This window comes from Mobula hypostoma, chromosome 2, assembly GCF_963921235.1.
Source record: "Mobula hypostoma chromosome 2, sMobHyp1.1, whole genome shotgun sequence".
NCBI lineage: Eukaryota > Metazoa > Chordata > Chondrichthyes > Myliobatiformes > Myliobatidae > Mobula > Mobula hypostoma.
Window position 1 is genome coordinate 170,575,348 of NC_086098.1, and position 15,813 is coordinate 170,591,160.

The 15,813-nt window shown below is 45.3% G+C and overlaps 1 protein-coding gene across 2 annotated transcripts in view; it reads right to left on the reverse strand.

The window, feature by feature from the left end:
* The window catches only part of LOC134342665 (serine/threonine-protein kinase 3/4), a 226,417-nt gene that overhangs the window by 155,398 nt on the left and 55,206 nt on the right, over nt 1-15,813 (reverse strand). For both annotated transcript variants that reach the window (XM_063041055.1, XM_063041056.1), the window contains exons 6-7: nt 15,483-15,650; nt 6,446-6,583 (exon numbers count right to left, since the gene is read on the reverse strand). In XM_063041055.1, the coding sequence (XP_062897125.1) occupies nt 6,446-6,583; nt 15,483-15,650 (306 nt within the window). The remainder of the gene's footprint in view (nt 1-6,445; nt 6,584-15,482; nt 15,651-15,813) is intronic.

The following is a 15,813-nucleotide window of genomic DNA, read 5'->3' on the forward strand; positions in this document are numbered from 1 at the left end:
GCAAGAAGCTGGAGAGAATAGTGTTCTCAGCCCAATATATCCCTCTCCATCATTGGTAGTATTTACAGGTGTTGCCTTGAAAAGGCAACATCTATTATCAAAGCTCCCCGCATCCAGGCTTTGTCATCTTCTCGCAGTTACCATTCGGGAGGAAACCCGCAGTCCCACATCAGCTTCAGGAACAGTTACTTCCCATCAACCATTCATTTCTTGATCCAACCAGTAAAACCCTGATCACGGCACTTTAGCAACACCATGACCACTTTGGATTAAAACAGACTTCATTTTTTTCATCTAATTGTTTTCTAGTAAAAAAAACAGGGTGTTGATCATTAACGTGTTTTTGTGAATGCTATGTATATGTTGATGATGCTGCTGTCAGCAAGCTTTTTATTGCACCTACGCCAATGACAAACTTGGGTTTGGGTTTGACTTTGACCTAGTTTTGACAATTGCTTTTTTTCCTGACTGAGATGTTGAAAGATGTTGAAGTTGAGGAGGACAAGAGCAGAGGACATATGGGTTTTTAAGCATCATCTCCCCACGTCTGACCAGTTTTCCTCTTCCTCTCGCTAGCTGCTATCAGAGGAAAGTGCAGGAGCCTTGGGTTCCATGCTGCAAGGATTGATCGGCGATGCTGTGGACTTGCTTTGGGGTACTTCAAGGTTCATGGCGCAGGTATTTCTTGATTCTGGTTACTTTTTGCTAGTTTTGAGCAGTTTGATGGGGGCAAATAATACAGATTGGGGCACTTCAGTGAAGAACTGCTCTGTGTGCAGCCTGCAGTCGGCTAGCAGTGCGGCCTTAAACTGAACTAAACTGAATACTGCTGGACTCTCAGTGTGATGTTTAATATTCTATGTGTTGTTTGTGAAATTTGTTCTTTTTTCGTACGTTGGGTGCTGTTTGTTTTCTTGAACGGGTTTCATGGTGTTTCTTTGTTTTGTGGCTGCCTGTGGAAAGGCAAATCTCAGAGTTGTATTCTGTGTACACACTTTGATAATAAGTGTACTCCGAATCTTTGAACAGCTTGTTAGTCCTTTTGCTGGAGAAGCCAGAGTAATTTGATAGGCCTCTTAAAACTGGTAACTGGTAATTGGTTTATTATTATCACATGTACTGTGACTGTAAAATCTTTTAGTCTACAAATCACTTTATACGAAGCCTTTATATTTGAGCAGATATGAAGCCTTTCCTGACCTTAAACTGTTTTTACCGGGAAGTAAATCTGAAATCTTGACACAAGGATACATCAACCATGTTGAACTCAGATCCTGCTATTAGCAGAGTTGCCAGTGGCCAGACAGCAGAATGTAGTGATGTTTGAAGGTTTACGGCAAGCCTCTCACATTCTCCATCCAGTTCAGGTGCATTCGGCAGCAGAGTAGCACAGCCAGCTGAGCCACTGTCTCACTGCACCAGAAACTGATTCTGATACAATAACACTTTACAGCGCTAGCCACTGAAAGATCAGTGCTCAGTTCTCACCCACGATCACTCGAGTTTCCTCCAGGTACTCCGGTTTCATCCCATATTCCAAAGTTGTGCAGGTTAGGGTTAGTGAGCTGTGGGTATGCTATGTTGGCGTCAAAACCACGACGACACATGTGGGATGCCCCCAGCATATCCTTGGATTGTGCTGGATATTGATGCCAAAAAAAAGCATTTCACTGTACGTTTCGAAGGACACGTGGGAAATAAAGTTAATCTTTTAAGCTTTTTTTCACCCAATCACTCCTAACCTGTGATGCCGAATATGTGGCGTTTCCATATTTTCCCTGCTAACCTGTGGGTTTCTCTCAGGTGCTCATCTTGAAGACACGTGGGTCGGCTACTGTAAAATGCTCCCAGCACATAGGCAAGTGGCAGAATCTGAGAGAAGCTGATCAGAATATGGGTGAAATGTAAAATGAATGGAATTCATGTCAGACTGGTGCACATCAGTGGCTGATAAACATAGAACTTAGTCTGCCTATGTCAGTGCTGTATCAACTCAGATCAATCACTGCCTGAGTAGTGGTAATGAAACCTATGCTAGATTAAGGAAAAGAGTCTTTGAAGACTGCATCCTACAGGTCCAAACAAAACTTTTAGTCTACAGAGCAACTGTCTTTCCTACATCACTGTATGGTGCTGAATCACGGACCACCTGGAACTATACCACCAAAGATCCTAATGAAATATTTTGAGAATCAGCTGGAGAAGGCCAACGTGAACAGCATCTCCACTGTGATAAAGCAACACCAACTCTGAGAGGTCACCCGGGTGCCTAAGTCACGTCTCCCCAAGCAGAATTTTACTGCCAGTTGAAGGAAGGTCCGTGAGCCCCTGCTGGGCAAAGGAAACACTTCAAAGATAACATCAAAATCGGCCTGAAGAAATTCAACATTACACCTAAAAACTGGGAAGACATTGCACTCAATAGATACACCTGGAGGGCGATAGTCATTAAGGCAGCTCACATTATTCTTAGGCACCGGTATAATTATTGCCTTTTTGAAGCAAGTGGGAACTTTCGCCTGTAACAGGGAGAAGCTGAAAATGTCTTTGAATACTCCAGAAGGTTGGTTGACACAGGTTTCCGCCCCGATCGCGTCTAGGGCCCCAGCGGTGCGATCAGTTTCATATGTTATCGAATTCAAGCAGCCGCCCGTTGGGCTGAAAATCATCTGTGCCCCGATACCGATGTGTGACTGGCGGTCAGACTTCAGGCAGTCCGTAATGACTGGCTGTTAGTTTTCTTTATAAATAACCTATCTGTTCAAGAGGGAGCCGCATTACATGGAACGACCTCCGCTGTGAAAGGAGAGACAGAACAACCAAAAGACCCAACCACTAACCACAGCCACTATTTACTCTTGCCCACACTGCTCCAGAATACTGTATGTGGATCCTGGATCGGTCTCCAGAGCCATCTGAGGACTCACCAATATGCAACCCTTTAGGATAGGCGTTCCCAACCATTTTTCTGCCATGGGCCAAAACCATTGAGCAAGGGGTCCACGGACCCCAGGGTGAGAATCCCCGGCTTTAGGAGATCATACTCAACTCAAGTGATCGCACCACTACTATCTCCTTATGACTATGATTTTTATTTTATTTTGCAGTTCAGCCCACAGCAGTAAGTATACAGAAGGACGCATTTAAAGAAACTGCTTCTGAAGAACTAAGAAAACCAACTTATACCATCAAAAAACCTACATCTTTTCTCCGGTTCAGATCGATTATTTCTGACAGTGTACAGGGTGTTAGATCAGATCAAAGACAGATTTGCTTTCATGCTGTTTTGGATCGATACTGGAGTGGCCACTTCTGCAAGTTGTTCAATAACAACGCAGTTAAGCTTGTCTAATCTGTTGCTATTCGTTTCAGTCCAAATGATTCATTTCTAGAGGTCAAAATGTTGCTCAGTAATATCAGATTCCTCAAGTACTTGATTAGAATTCAAGCCACTGGCTACATAATGTAACCAGAGCAAACTTTCAACAGCAAGACAAGACCCATATGTCTGGCAAGGCACATACACTGGTTTGCAATATCCCAAAAGGGTCATGCAATTAACCGCTGGCAGTTGTTTCCAGCAACAGCCAGAAATCTGGAGTGTGATTTTCATTCCTTCCTCCTCCTCAGGTAGTCCCTGGGGTACCAAGGATGACTTGTTTTCACTCCACCTCTCTTCAATGGGAGTGCAAAGAGGGAGGGGCATTCTCAACTGACCTCACAATCCGGACAGAAAAGGCATGAAGATCCGAGAGAACTAGACAGAATCCTTACTCATGTATTCTGATCATGGACACAGGCACAAAATTTTGTCCACATTCTTAACCCTTGGCACCCAGTGTGATTCAATTCTCTCTCAGTCACCCTTCCTTTCCTGTTACCATTCTAACATGTTTGCCCATGGTCTTCCTCTACTGCCATGATGAGGCTCAACCCAGGTTGGAGAAGCAACACCTCATATTCAGTCTAGTTAGCATATCGATTTCTCTAACTTCCAGTAATTTCTTCTCCCTTCCCTCCTCCTTTACTTTTCCATTCCCCACTCTGGTTACCCTTCTCTTCTCCTCACCTGTCCACCACCTCCCTCTGGTTTCCCTCCTTCCCTTTCTTCTGTCCACTGTCCTCACCTATTAAATTCCTCCTCCTTCACCCCTTTACTTCTTCCACCATCTCACTTCACCCCCACCCCCCGCCCCACAAACCTTCCCCCTCACGTGGTCTCACCTATCACCTTCTTTTTCTGGCTTCTGCCCTCTCCCTTTCCAGTCCTGATGAAGGATCTCAACCCAAAATGTTGATTGTTTGTTCCTCTCCATAGATACTGCCCGATCTGCTGTTCCTCCAGTGTTTTGTGTGCGTTCCTCTGGATTTCCAGCATCTGCAGAATGTCTAGTCATTTGATTTACCACATAAAACAGCGCACAGATCAAGTGCCAGCTATCCTGACGGATGCCTCTTTCTGCTTTTCCTTGATTTCCCCTCCCTCTCAGCTCCTTCTCCCACCCCTTCTTGGTTTCTCTCTCTCTGTTCATGTGTACTCTTCTCCTGCATTTCTCCATCCCTCACCTCCCACCAACTCCACCCTCCATGCCTGCAGGTGTTTGTCTTCTCCCCCGAAGCGAAGCCACCCACCCACCCCTGCTCTTCCACTTCAGGACCTCTTCCTGTGAGTCCCTTTCGCTGTTCTCTCCCTACTCCAGATCCTGGCAGCTGTATCCCACCCCCAACTCAAAACGTGCGCCCAGAACCCCAGACCTTTTCCAGAGAACCTCAGGAAACCTTTGGCTGAGTGTGCATGGATGGATTGATTTCCAGTCTGCTACAGACCGACCGGTCCTGTGGGTAGTGCGAGTCTCTCACACAGCACCAAGTGTATAAAGAGACCTTACACCCACAGACTCTCCTGCACTTTTCCTCCCAATTCAGAGGGCCGTCATCTCTCTTCTCCTACATCCTGGTTGGTGGGAGGAGGGGAAGGTGTGAGAGAGAGACCACTGCCTCTCTTCTCCTGGTGCACAAAAACTGTCCAATCTTTCCTTCTCCAACTCAGATGGTAGTGGGGATCGTAAGTGAGACCACTGCCTCTCTCTCTCTCTCTCCTCTCCCGACACACAGAGAATCTTGTCTCTATCCTCCTCCAGCTCCCCCATGGGAGAGAGAATGCCATCTCTCTCCTCTCCCTATTCATAGGACATCGGCTCTCACCTCATGGAGAATGCCATCTGTCTCCTTCCCCAACTTGAGGACAACCATCTCCCTCTCTCCCCTCCTTCCAGTGTCATGTCACTATTGAGCCTTTTCAACCCAGTGGTCTCTGACTCCCTCATATTCCACTTCAACTCAGGTCCTGTCCTCTCCAAAATAAAACTTCAGTCACCACTACGTGAGGTGAATAATCTGTTGCGGGGATGCTGTGGCATTCCAAGCCCCTTAGGTTAAGAACCACAGTGAGTACAATCTACATGTTTATACATCTAGTCACACCAGTCACACCATGTTTTCTTCTTCCTGGATCCAGCAGACACAACAAAGAATTCCTTTTCTACAAAAACGTTGAGCAAGTGTAACAGAAAGGACTTGTATACAATTCAAATGCAGCTTTGCAGGGGTAAGCTGGTACATATCTCTCCAACATATCCCAAGTTAAATGACAAACTATCTGAACAAAATATATAGCTGGTATCATAATTGATCATGATGTACATGTCCTTACTGGGTCCAGTCCTGGCTAAGATCACCCCTTATCTCTACTGTCACCCAGTATACTTCAGTCATATTCCTATACAACTTCACTTTGTCTTCCTGCAGCTCCTGCTTATACCCAGCAATCCTTTAGCAAAAACCTCTAGGACACCCCTGTCCCTGGGTTACAAACACCTGACCTACAGATTTCCCTGCATACCAACAAGCTTCCATAATATTATTTGATTCATAAGTGTAATACTGTGCCCTCATTCCTACGAACAGCACAGTTTCCCCTCTCTCCCTCATTCCATGTTTAGTCATTGTTCTTTACGATTTTTGCATATTTTTCATGGACCCTTGAATCTCACTTGATTTGATTTTTCAGAGTTAACTGGGAAAAAGAAAATTATACTACTAAAAAGTGAAATAAAAGCGTTGAGTACTAATAGAACAAGAACCAATAGTCTTTAAAATCTGCCAATCCATCACCATCAATGTCACCAGTGTGCTGGAGTTATCTGAGGTTTACAGCATCATATTTCCTGTTGTAACATCAATAGTATCCAATAAGTATTATAATTCCTGTTAGCATTACCATATTCCACTAGTACAACACCAGGATTTGGTTGAGTATCATGTTTCAGGCCGTGATGTTTGCAGTACTGGTTAAGTTAACCCTCAGGTACTGAGTGGCCTGTGGAACATGCATTGCCCAGATTACACGTTTTAGTGGCCGCGGTCACAGTCAATTTGCACGTACCTGTAGGAGCTGTGTAGCAGCAGCTCTTTGCTCTGGGTTTTTAACTAAACACTGCTTCACAAAATCTGTAAACTCATCCGACCAGAGTTCTGGTTTCCGGAATGTTGGTGGTGGGTTCGTTGGAATCATGAAAATAGCCTGCAGAATAAGAAAAAATTTTATTTCAGCTCACTTTTAGATAAATCGTTAAATCTTGCTTGAATAAAAAATAAACACTATCATATGACATCGAAGCAGAATTAGATTACTTGACCCATCCAATCTGCTCCACCATTCAATCATGGCCAAGTTATTTCCCTCTCAAATCTTCTCCTTCCTTCCTTCTCCCTCCATAACCTCTGATGCCCTTACTCATCAAGAACCTATCAGCCTCCACTTTAAATATACTCAATAACTTGGCCTCCACAATTGTGTGGCAATGAATTCCACAGATTCACCACCTGTTGACTAAAGAATTTCCTCCTCCTCTCTGTTCTAAAGAGATGTCCCTTTATTTTGAGGCTGTGCTCTCAGATCCTAGACTCTCCTACTATTGGAAACATCCTCTCCATGTCCACTCTATCCAGGCCTTATAGAAGATCGTAAGCACCAGCTTTCCATTGTTGCAATCAATTTCACTTCTACAATTACTAACTAACATGTTGAAAAATCAATTTGATTAAGTCAATTGAAACTCGCAGTACTATGGGAATTCATGATGCGGCTTTCTACTGCACGAGATCCCTGTTTGCTAGATAGCAACTTAATTCCACAGAAAAAAACCTCCTGTACCCTTGATTCACCATAACTACAGAAAAATTCAAAGCCAATGAACATGGAACCATATGCAGAAATCTCTATCTTGATGGGAAATGTTAGACTGGGGTGCAGAATTGTTATTTTTCAAGTAGTTTAACTTTCTTTTGCTTGTTTTTATTTTTATATAATTACCGATATACATGTAAATATTCAGTGAAGTTTCTAGTAATTATGATACAGTTGCTTCTGAATTATGGACCAATACCATTACACAGAGGGTCTGTGGACCCCAGGGTGGGAACCTCTTTTCCAGAAGCTTTTAGTTTTCAGTCACAGGTTTCACGCCACTTGAATCTGGCTGTTTTATAGGTTAATTGTTATCACTGGAATTGTTATCCCTAATCTGAGTATGAGACAACCATGACAACTCTTTAGTCTGGTCTTTTCTTTGTTCTCCTGATGCACCTTGTTCTTCTTTGCTCTTGTAACATTTAATAAAAAAATTACAAGCAACAGTTTTATGCCTCATTCTTAACTTCTGAATAATCTTCAGAATTTATTGAATAATCAGCAAATCTGACCCCGCCAAAAAAGCAAAATTAGGCAGGAAGAGGGATGAAGTCCTGAAGTGTGAGTTTCGGGAAATAGGCAGAAGGCTGAAGAACAGGACCTCAAGGGTGGCGTTCTCAGGATTGCTGCCAATGCTACGTGATAGTGATGGTAAGAATTGGAGGAGATGGCAGTTGAATGCGTGGCTGAGGAGTTGGTGCAGGGAGCAGGGTTTTAGATTTTTGGATCATGGGGATCTCTTCTGAGGAAGGTGGGACCTGTACAGATTGGATGGGTTGCACCTGAACTCGAGGGGGAGCAATATCCTTGCAGGTAGGTTTGCTAGCATGGTTCGGGAGGGTTTAAACTAATTTGCAAGGGGGATGGGACCTGGAGCAACAGAGCAGTGAAAGAGGTGCATGGAGTAAAGCCAGATCTAACATACAGAGAGGCTTTGAGGAAAGAGAAGCAGAATAAACGGTGTAAAGGTAGTAAGGCAGAAGGGCTGAAATGTGTGTACCTCAATGCAAGAAGCATCAGGAACAAAGGTGATGAACTGAGAGCTTGGATACATACATGGAATTATGATGTAGTGGCCATTACAGAGACTTGGCTGGCACCAGGGCAGGAATGGATTCTCAATATTCCTGGATTTCAGTGCTTTAAAAGGGATAGAGAGGGTGGAAAAGGGGAGGAGGGGTGGGATTACTGGTCAGGGATACTATTACAGCTAGAGAAAGGGTGGGTAATGTAGCAGGATCCTCTTTTGAATCCGTATGGGTGGAAGTCAGGAACAGGAAGGGAGCAGTTACTCTATTGGGGGTACTCTATAGGCCCCCTGGTAGCAGCAGAGATACAGAGGAGCAGATGGGGAGGCAGATTTTGGAAAGGTGCAAAAATAACAGGGCTGTTATCATGGGTGACTTTAACTTCCCTAATATTGATTGGCACCTGATTAGTTCCAAGGGTTTAGATGGGGCAGAGTTTGTTAAGTGTGTCCAAGACGAATTCCTGTCACAGTATGTTGACAGGCCGATTAGGGGGAATGCCATACTAGATCTAGTGCTAGGTAATGAACCAGGTCAGGTCACAGACCTCTCAGTGGGTGAGCATCTGGGGGACAGTGACCACCACTCCCTGGCCTTTAGCAGTATCATGGAAAAGGATAGAATCAGACAGAACAGGAAAATTTTTAATTGGGGAAGGGCAAATTAAGAGGCTATAAGGCTAGAACTTGCGGTTGTGAATTGGGATGATGTTTTTGCAGGGAAATGTACTATGGACATGTGGTCGATGTTTAGAGATCTCTTGCAGGATGTTAGGGATAAATTTGTCTCAGTGAGGAAGATAAAGAATGGTAGGGTGAAGGAACCATGGGTGACAAGTGAGGTGGAAAATCTAGTCAGGTGGAAGAAGGCAGCATACATGAGGTTTAGGAAGCAAGGATCAGATGGGTCTATTGAGGAATATCGGGAAGCAAGAAAGGAGCTTCAGAAGGGGCTGAGAAGAGCAAGAAGGGGGCATGAGAAGGCCTCAGCAAGTAGGGTAAAGGAAAACCCCAAGGCATTCTCCAATTATGTGAAGAACAAAAGGATGACAGGAGTGAAGGTAGGACCAATTAGAGATAAAGGTGGGAAGATGTGCCTGGAGGCTGTGGAAGTGAGTGAGGTCCTCAATGAATACTTCTCTTCCGTATTCACCAATGAGAGGGAGCTTGATGACGGTGAGGACAATATGAGTGAGGTTGATGTTCAGGAGCATGTTGATATTAAGGGAGAGGAGGTGTTGGAGTTGTTAAAATACATTAGGACCAATAAGTCCCCGGGGCCTGATGGAATAGTCATAGTCATACTTTATTGATCCCAGGGGGCAATTGGTTTTCGTTACAGTTGCACCATAAATAATAAATAGTAATAGAACCATAAACAGTTAAATTGTAGTATGTAAATTATGCCAGTAAATTATGAAATAAGTCCAGGACCAGCCTATCGGCTCAGGGTGTCTGACCCTCCAAGGGAGGAGTTGTAAAGTTTGATGGCCACAGGCAGGAATGACTTCCTATGACGCTCTGTGTTGCATCTCGGTGGAATGAGTCTCTGGCTGAATGTACTCCTGTGCCCACCCAGTACATTATGTGGTGGATGGGAGACATTGACCAAGATGGCATGCAACTTAGATAGCATCCTCTTTTCAGATACCACCGTCAGAGAGTCCAGTTCCATCCCCACAACATCACTGGCCTTACAAATAAGTTTGTTGATTTTGTTGGTGTCTGCTACCCTCAGCCTGCTGCCCCAGCACACAACAGCAAACATGATAGCACTGGCCACCACAGACTCGTAGAACATCCTCAGCATCATCCGGCAGATGTTAAAGGACCTCAGTCTCCTCAGGAAATAGAGACGGCTCTGACCCTTCTTGTAGACAGCCTCAGAGTTCTTTGACCAGTCCAGTTTATTGTCAATTCGTATCCCCAGGTATTTGTAATCCTCCACCATGACCACACTGACCCCCTGGATGGAAACAGGGGTCACCGGTACCTTAGCTCTCCTCAGGTCTACCACCAGCTCCTTAGTCTTTTTCACATAAAGCTGCAGATAATTCTACTCACACCATGTGACAAAGTTTCCTACCGTAGCCCTGTACTCAACCTCATCTCCCTTGCTGATGCATCCAACTATGGCAGAGTCATCCGAAAACTTCTGAAGATGACAAGACTCTGTGCAGTAGTTGAAGTCCGAGGTGTAAATGGTGAAGAGGAAGGGAGACAAGACAGTCCCCTGTGGAGCCCCAGTGCTGCTGATCACTCTGTCAGACACACAGTGTTGCAAGCACACGTACTGTGGTCTGCCAGTCAGGTAATCAAGAATCCATGACACCAGGGGAACATCCACCTGCATCGCTGTCAGCTTCTCCCCCAGCAGAGCAGGGCAGATGGTGTTGAACGCACTGGAGAAGTCAAAAAACATGACCCTCACAGTGCTCGCTGGCTTGTCCAGGTGGGCGTAGACACGGTTCAGCAGGTAGAAGATGGCATCCTCAACTCCTAGTCGGGGCTGGTAGCAATCTGGAGGGGATCTAAGTGTGGCCTGACCAGCTCCAGAACAAATCTCTCCAGGGTCTTCATGATGTGGGAGGTCAATGCCACCGGTCTGTAGTCATTGAGGCTGCTGGGGCGCGGCATCTTCAGCACAGGGACGAGGCAGGACGTCTTCCACAGCACAGGAACCCTCCAGAGCCTCAGGCTCAGGTTGAATACATGGCGAAGTATTCCACATAGCTGAGGGGCACAGGCTTTGAGCACCCTGGTACTGACACCATCCGGTCCTGCAGCCTTGCTTGGGTTGAGATGTTTCAGCTGTGAAGCCCACCATGGTGGTTTTGTGTGGGGAAGGGGTATAGTCATGACAGCAGGGTGGGGGACTGTGAGGAGGGGTAGGAGGGGAGAGTGGAACATGTGTTGAGGGGCCGACAACAGATGGCTCATGTGGGGGATGGGCAGGGGTCACAATGTCAAATCTGTTAAAGAACAGGTTAAGTTCGTTGGCCCTGTCCACACTGCCCTCAGCTCCTCTGTTGCTAGTTTGCCGGAACCCAGTGACGGTCCTCATCCCCCTCCAGATCTCTCTCATGTTGTTCTGCTGGAGTTTCCACTCAAGCTTCCTCCTGTACCTGTCTTTAGCCTCCCTGATCCTGGCTTTCAGGTCCCTCTGTATTGCCCTCAGCTCCTCCCTATTTCCATCTCTAAACACCCTCTTTTTAGCGTTCAGTGCAATTCCGGTCAGCTCGAACGGTCTGGAAGCCCTCTATGGAAACGCTTTGATCGGGTATGTCCTTGTGCAGCCACATCTCAATAAAGCACATGACACTGCTCTCCCGAAATGTTCTGACTCCTGACAAGCGCCGTCAGTTCGTCGATTTTATTCCTCAGCGATCTCACATTTCCCATGATGAGAGAGGGGAGACACGGCTTATAACCTCTTCTCCATAAGCCTCTGTTGTCTCAACCCGGTCCTCTTCCCTCACCTTTTTGATCCCCCTCTGCATCCTCCGTGTGTTTTCCTCCAGATTTCAGCCGGGATGTCTGCTGCTCTGTTCGCTAAACCAGCGGGCATGAGCGCAGTCAACTGGTCCCTTGAATACACAATGGGGCCATCCGGCTGCCACGCTAATGAGACACATCCAAATGTAACTAACTCCAGCACTAAAAAAACAAGTAAAACTCTCTCCACCAGCATGTTAGAGAGGGTGCAGCTTCAACATGTTACCATGTGAAAAAAAATACAACAAATAACTAAGTTAAAAAGTTTAAAAGTAAGAAATTACGGAGCAACTGTAACAGGCTGCATGCACGACCGGCGCATGCGCACAAATTTTCCCCAGGCTGCTCCACGAGGCAAGGGAAGAGATTGCTGAGCCTCTGGCTAGGATCTTTATGTCCTCGTTGTAGATAGGAATGGTACTGGAGGACTGGAGGGAGGCAAATGTTGTCCCCTTGTTCAAAAAAGATAGTAGGGATAGGCCAGGTAATTATAGACCAGTGAGCCTTACATCTGTGCTGGGAAAGCTGTTGGAAAAGATTCTTAGAGATAGGATCTATGGGCATTTAGAGAACCATGGTCTGATCAGGGACAGTCAGCATGGCTTTGTGAAGGCAGATCGTGTCTAACAAGCCTGATAGAGTTCTTTGAGGAGGTGACCAGGCATATAGATGAGGGTAGTGCAGTGGATGTGATCTACATGGATTTTAGTAAGGCATTTGACAAGGTTCCACATGGTAGGCCTATTCAGAAAATCAGAAGGCATGGGATCCAGGGAAGTTTGGCCAAGTGGATTCAGAATTGGCTTGCCTGCAGAAGGCAGAGGGTGGTGGTGCAGGGAGTCCATTCAGATTGGAGGGTTGTGACTTGTGGTGTCCCACAAGGATCTGTTCTGGGACCTTTTTGTGATTTTTATTAACAACCTGGATGTGGGGGTAGAAGGGTGGGTTGGCAAGTTTGCAGACGACACAAAGGTTGGTGGTGTTGTAGATAGTGTAGAGGATTGTCGAAGATTGCAGAGAGACATTGATAGGATGCAGAAGTGGGCTGAGAAGTGGCAGATGGAGTTCAACCCGGAGAAGTGTGAGGTGGTACACTTTGGAAGGACAAACTCCAAGGCAGAGTACAAAGTAAATGGCAGGATACTTGGTAGTGTGGAGGAGCAGAGGGATCTGGGGGTACATGTCCACAGATCCCTGAAAGTTGCCTCACAGGTAGATAGGGTAGTTAAGAAAGCTTATGGGGTGTTAGCTTTCATAAGTCAAGGGATAGATTTTAAGAGTTGTGATGTAATGATGCAGCTCTATAAAACTTTGGTGAGGCCACACTTGGAGTACTGTGTCCAGTTCTGGTCGCCACACTATAGGAAGGATGTGGAAGCATTGGAAAGGGTACAGAGGAGATTTACCAGGATGCTGCCTGGTTTAGAGAGTATGCATTATGATCAGAGATCAAGGGAGCTAGGGCTTTACTCCTTGGAGAGGAGGAGGATGAGAGGAGACATGATAGAGGTGTACAAGATATTAAGAGGAATAGATAGAGTGGATAGCCAGCACCTCTTCCCCAAGGCACCTCTGCTCAATACAAGAGGACATGGCTTTAAGGTAAGGGGTGGGAAGTTCAAGGGGGATATTAGAGGAAGGTTTTTTACTCAGAGAGTGGTTGGTGCGTGGAATGCACTGCCTGAGTCAGTGGTGGAGGCAGATACACTAGTGAAGTTTAAGAGACTACTAGACAGGTATATGGAGGAATTTAAGGTGGGGGGTTATATGGGAGGCAGGGATTGAGAATCGGCACAACATTGTGGGCCGAGGGGCCTGTACTGTGCTGTACTATTCTATGTTCTAAAATATTCAGAACTCCGCGATGGACGGTCCCAAGCCATCCAGGGTAGGTTTCACACAGCCTCAGTCAGGATATAATGGGCTTAAGAAGAATAAGAAATGCTAAGAATATTAAGAGGAAAAAGCTTGTGCTACACACAGGAAAATCCCAAATAATTGTTATTTTTAAGCGATCTTAACATCCAAATTTACTGTATAATAAACAACTTAGAATTGGTGTAATATAATGAAGTTGGTAGTTAATTTGCACACAGCCAAGTCATGGGAGATCACCGGGAGAACTCCTTGGCTCATCTTTGATTAAGCTGATTCATCATTTGCTCCCGAGAGCAGAGACTGGTTTTCTCTTTAAACTCTTTTCAAAAAGCCAGCAACTTAAATAATTCAACATTTTAAATGCTGCACAGAACCAGGGCACAAACTTGCAGCTCAATATTCAAGATTCTGATGTATTTATAAAATCTACATCAAAACATACAGTGAAACGTGTCACTTGCGTTAACAACCTACACCCGAGGATGTGCTATGGAGAGCCTGCAAGTATCACCACACACTCCAGTGCTAACATAACATGCACACAATGCTTGGCAGAACAAGAAGGAAATAAAACAACAAGCCCATTCCTCCCTCTCACCCATGCACATAGAGTCCGTTAAAGCCAGGGCAGGCCTCCAGTGAAGATGTTTAGTGATGTAGTGATATAGGCCATTCTGGTCCTTCATGCCGTGCCACCCCAGCAACCTTAGAAGAACCCAGTTAACCCTAACCTAACCATGGGACAATTTAAAATGACCAATTAACCTACTTGGGTGGCGGTGTGGAGATTCGAATCCTTGAAGAGTATTGATAATGGCTGGGGTCATTTTAAAGACACTGCCCAGAAGGCGGCAATGGCAAACCACTTCTGAAGAAAAATTTTCCAGGAACAATCATGGTCATAGACCATGATCACCCATGTCATACCTGACACAGCACAAAATGATGATGATGAATTAACCTACCCAGTACATCTTTGGACTGTCGGAGAAAACTGAAGCCTCTGGGGAAAACCCGCCCACTCCACGGGGAGAACATACAGAGACTCTTTATAGAACAGCGCCGGAATTGCCGCCCTGAGCTACATTAGCATTGCACTAACCACTACACTACCGTGGTGCCCTAATAACTGACAAACACTAACTGGTGCTATGTCTAAAACAACACACAAAATGCTGGAAGAACTCAGCCTGTCAGGCAGCGTCTGTGGAAAAGAATGAACAGTCGACATTTCAGGCCGAGACCCTTCTTCAGGACTGGTAGACAGTGCTGTGTCTACCTCAGAATTCTCCCATTGCTTTGAAAGAATTCTCCAACAGACAAATTTCTCATTTTATTAGTTACATTTTAGATTATTCAATGTGATATGCAAGTGGAAGAGCCAGTTGCTTACTGGCACAGGACGGGAGTTGTAACTTTGCTGGTTCTTTCCAACTGTTACAATCAAGGTCAAGTGCAAAGTCCCAAGTTCAGCTGGAGTTAAACAGCAGAACCGGCCTAACTGGCCTTAAGAAGGGTCTTGGCCTGAAACATCGTCTCTTTATTATTCTCCATAGATGCTGCCCGGTCTACTGAGTTCCTTCAGCATTTTGTGTGTGTTATTCTGGATTTCCAAAAAGCAGCAGAATCTCTTGTGTTTATGCTGTGTTCCCCTCCCACTTTAAACATTCTCAGCTTTAAAGCCACCAGTTATTTTTCTTCCAAATGTAGAGAAACACATACCATGACCCTTTCCAAAAGCTGAGGTGGTAATGTGAACTCAAGTGCACAGAATGAGACATGAATGCCTTTGAAATGCAGTGGACTCGATCTACCTTTTCTTCTCCTTACCCTCATTGGATGAATGTCCGCATACGGTGGCTTCCCTTCAGCCATCTCTATTGCTGAAATCCCCAACGACCAGATGTCTGCAACACAATTGTAACCGATTTCCTGGATCACTTCGGGCGCCATCCAGAATGGAGTCCCAATCACTGTGTTCCTCTTGGCCATTGTATCCTAAATGCATACACACAAGTTATTCGAAGGAATTTCCAAGTGGGCTGTCAGTGCTACACCAGTCCAATGCATAAAACAAGTCAAAATCAAATTAGAGATCAGAACGCAGCAGGCCCCTGAGATGCATATTTTTTTCCTTAAATCCTATTTGAGATCATACTTT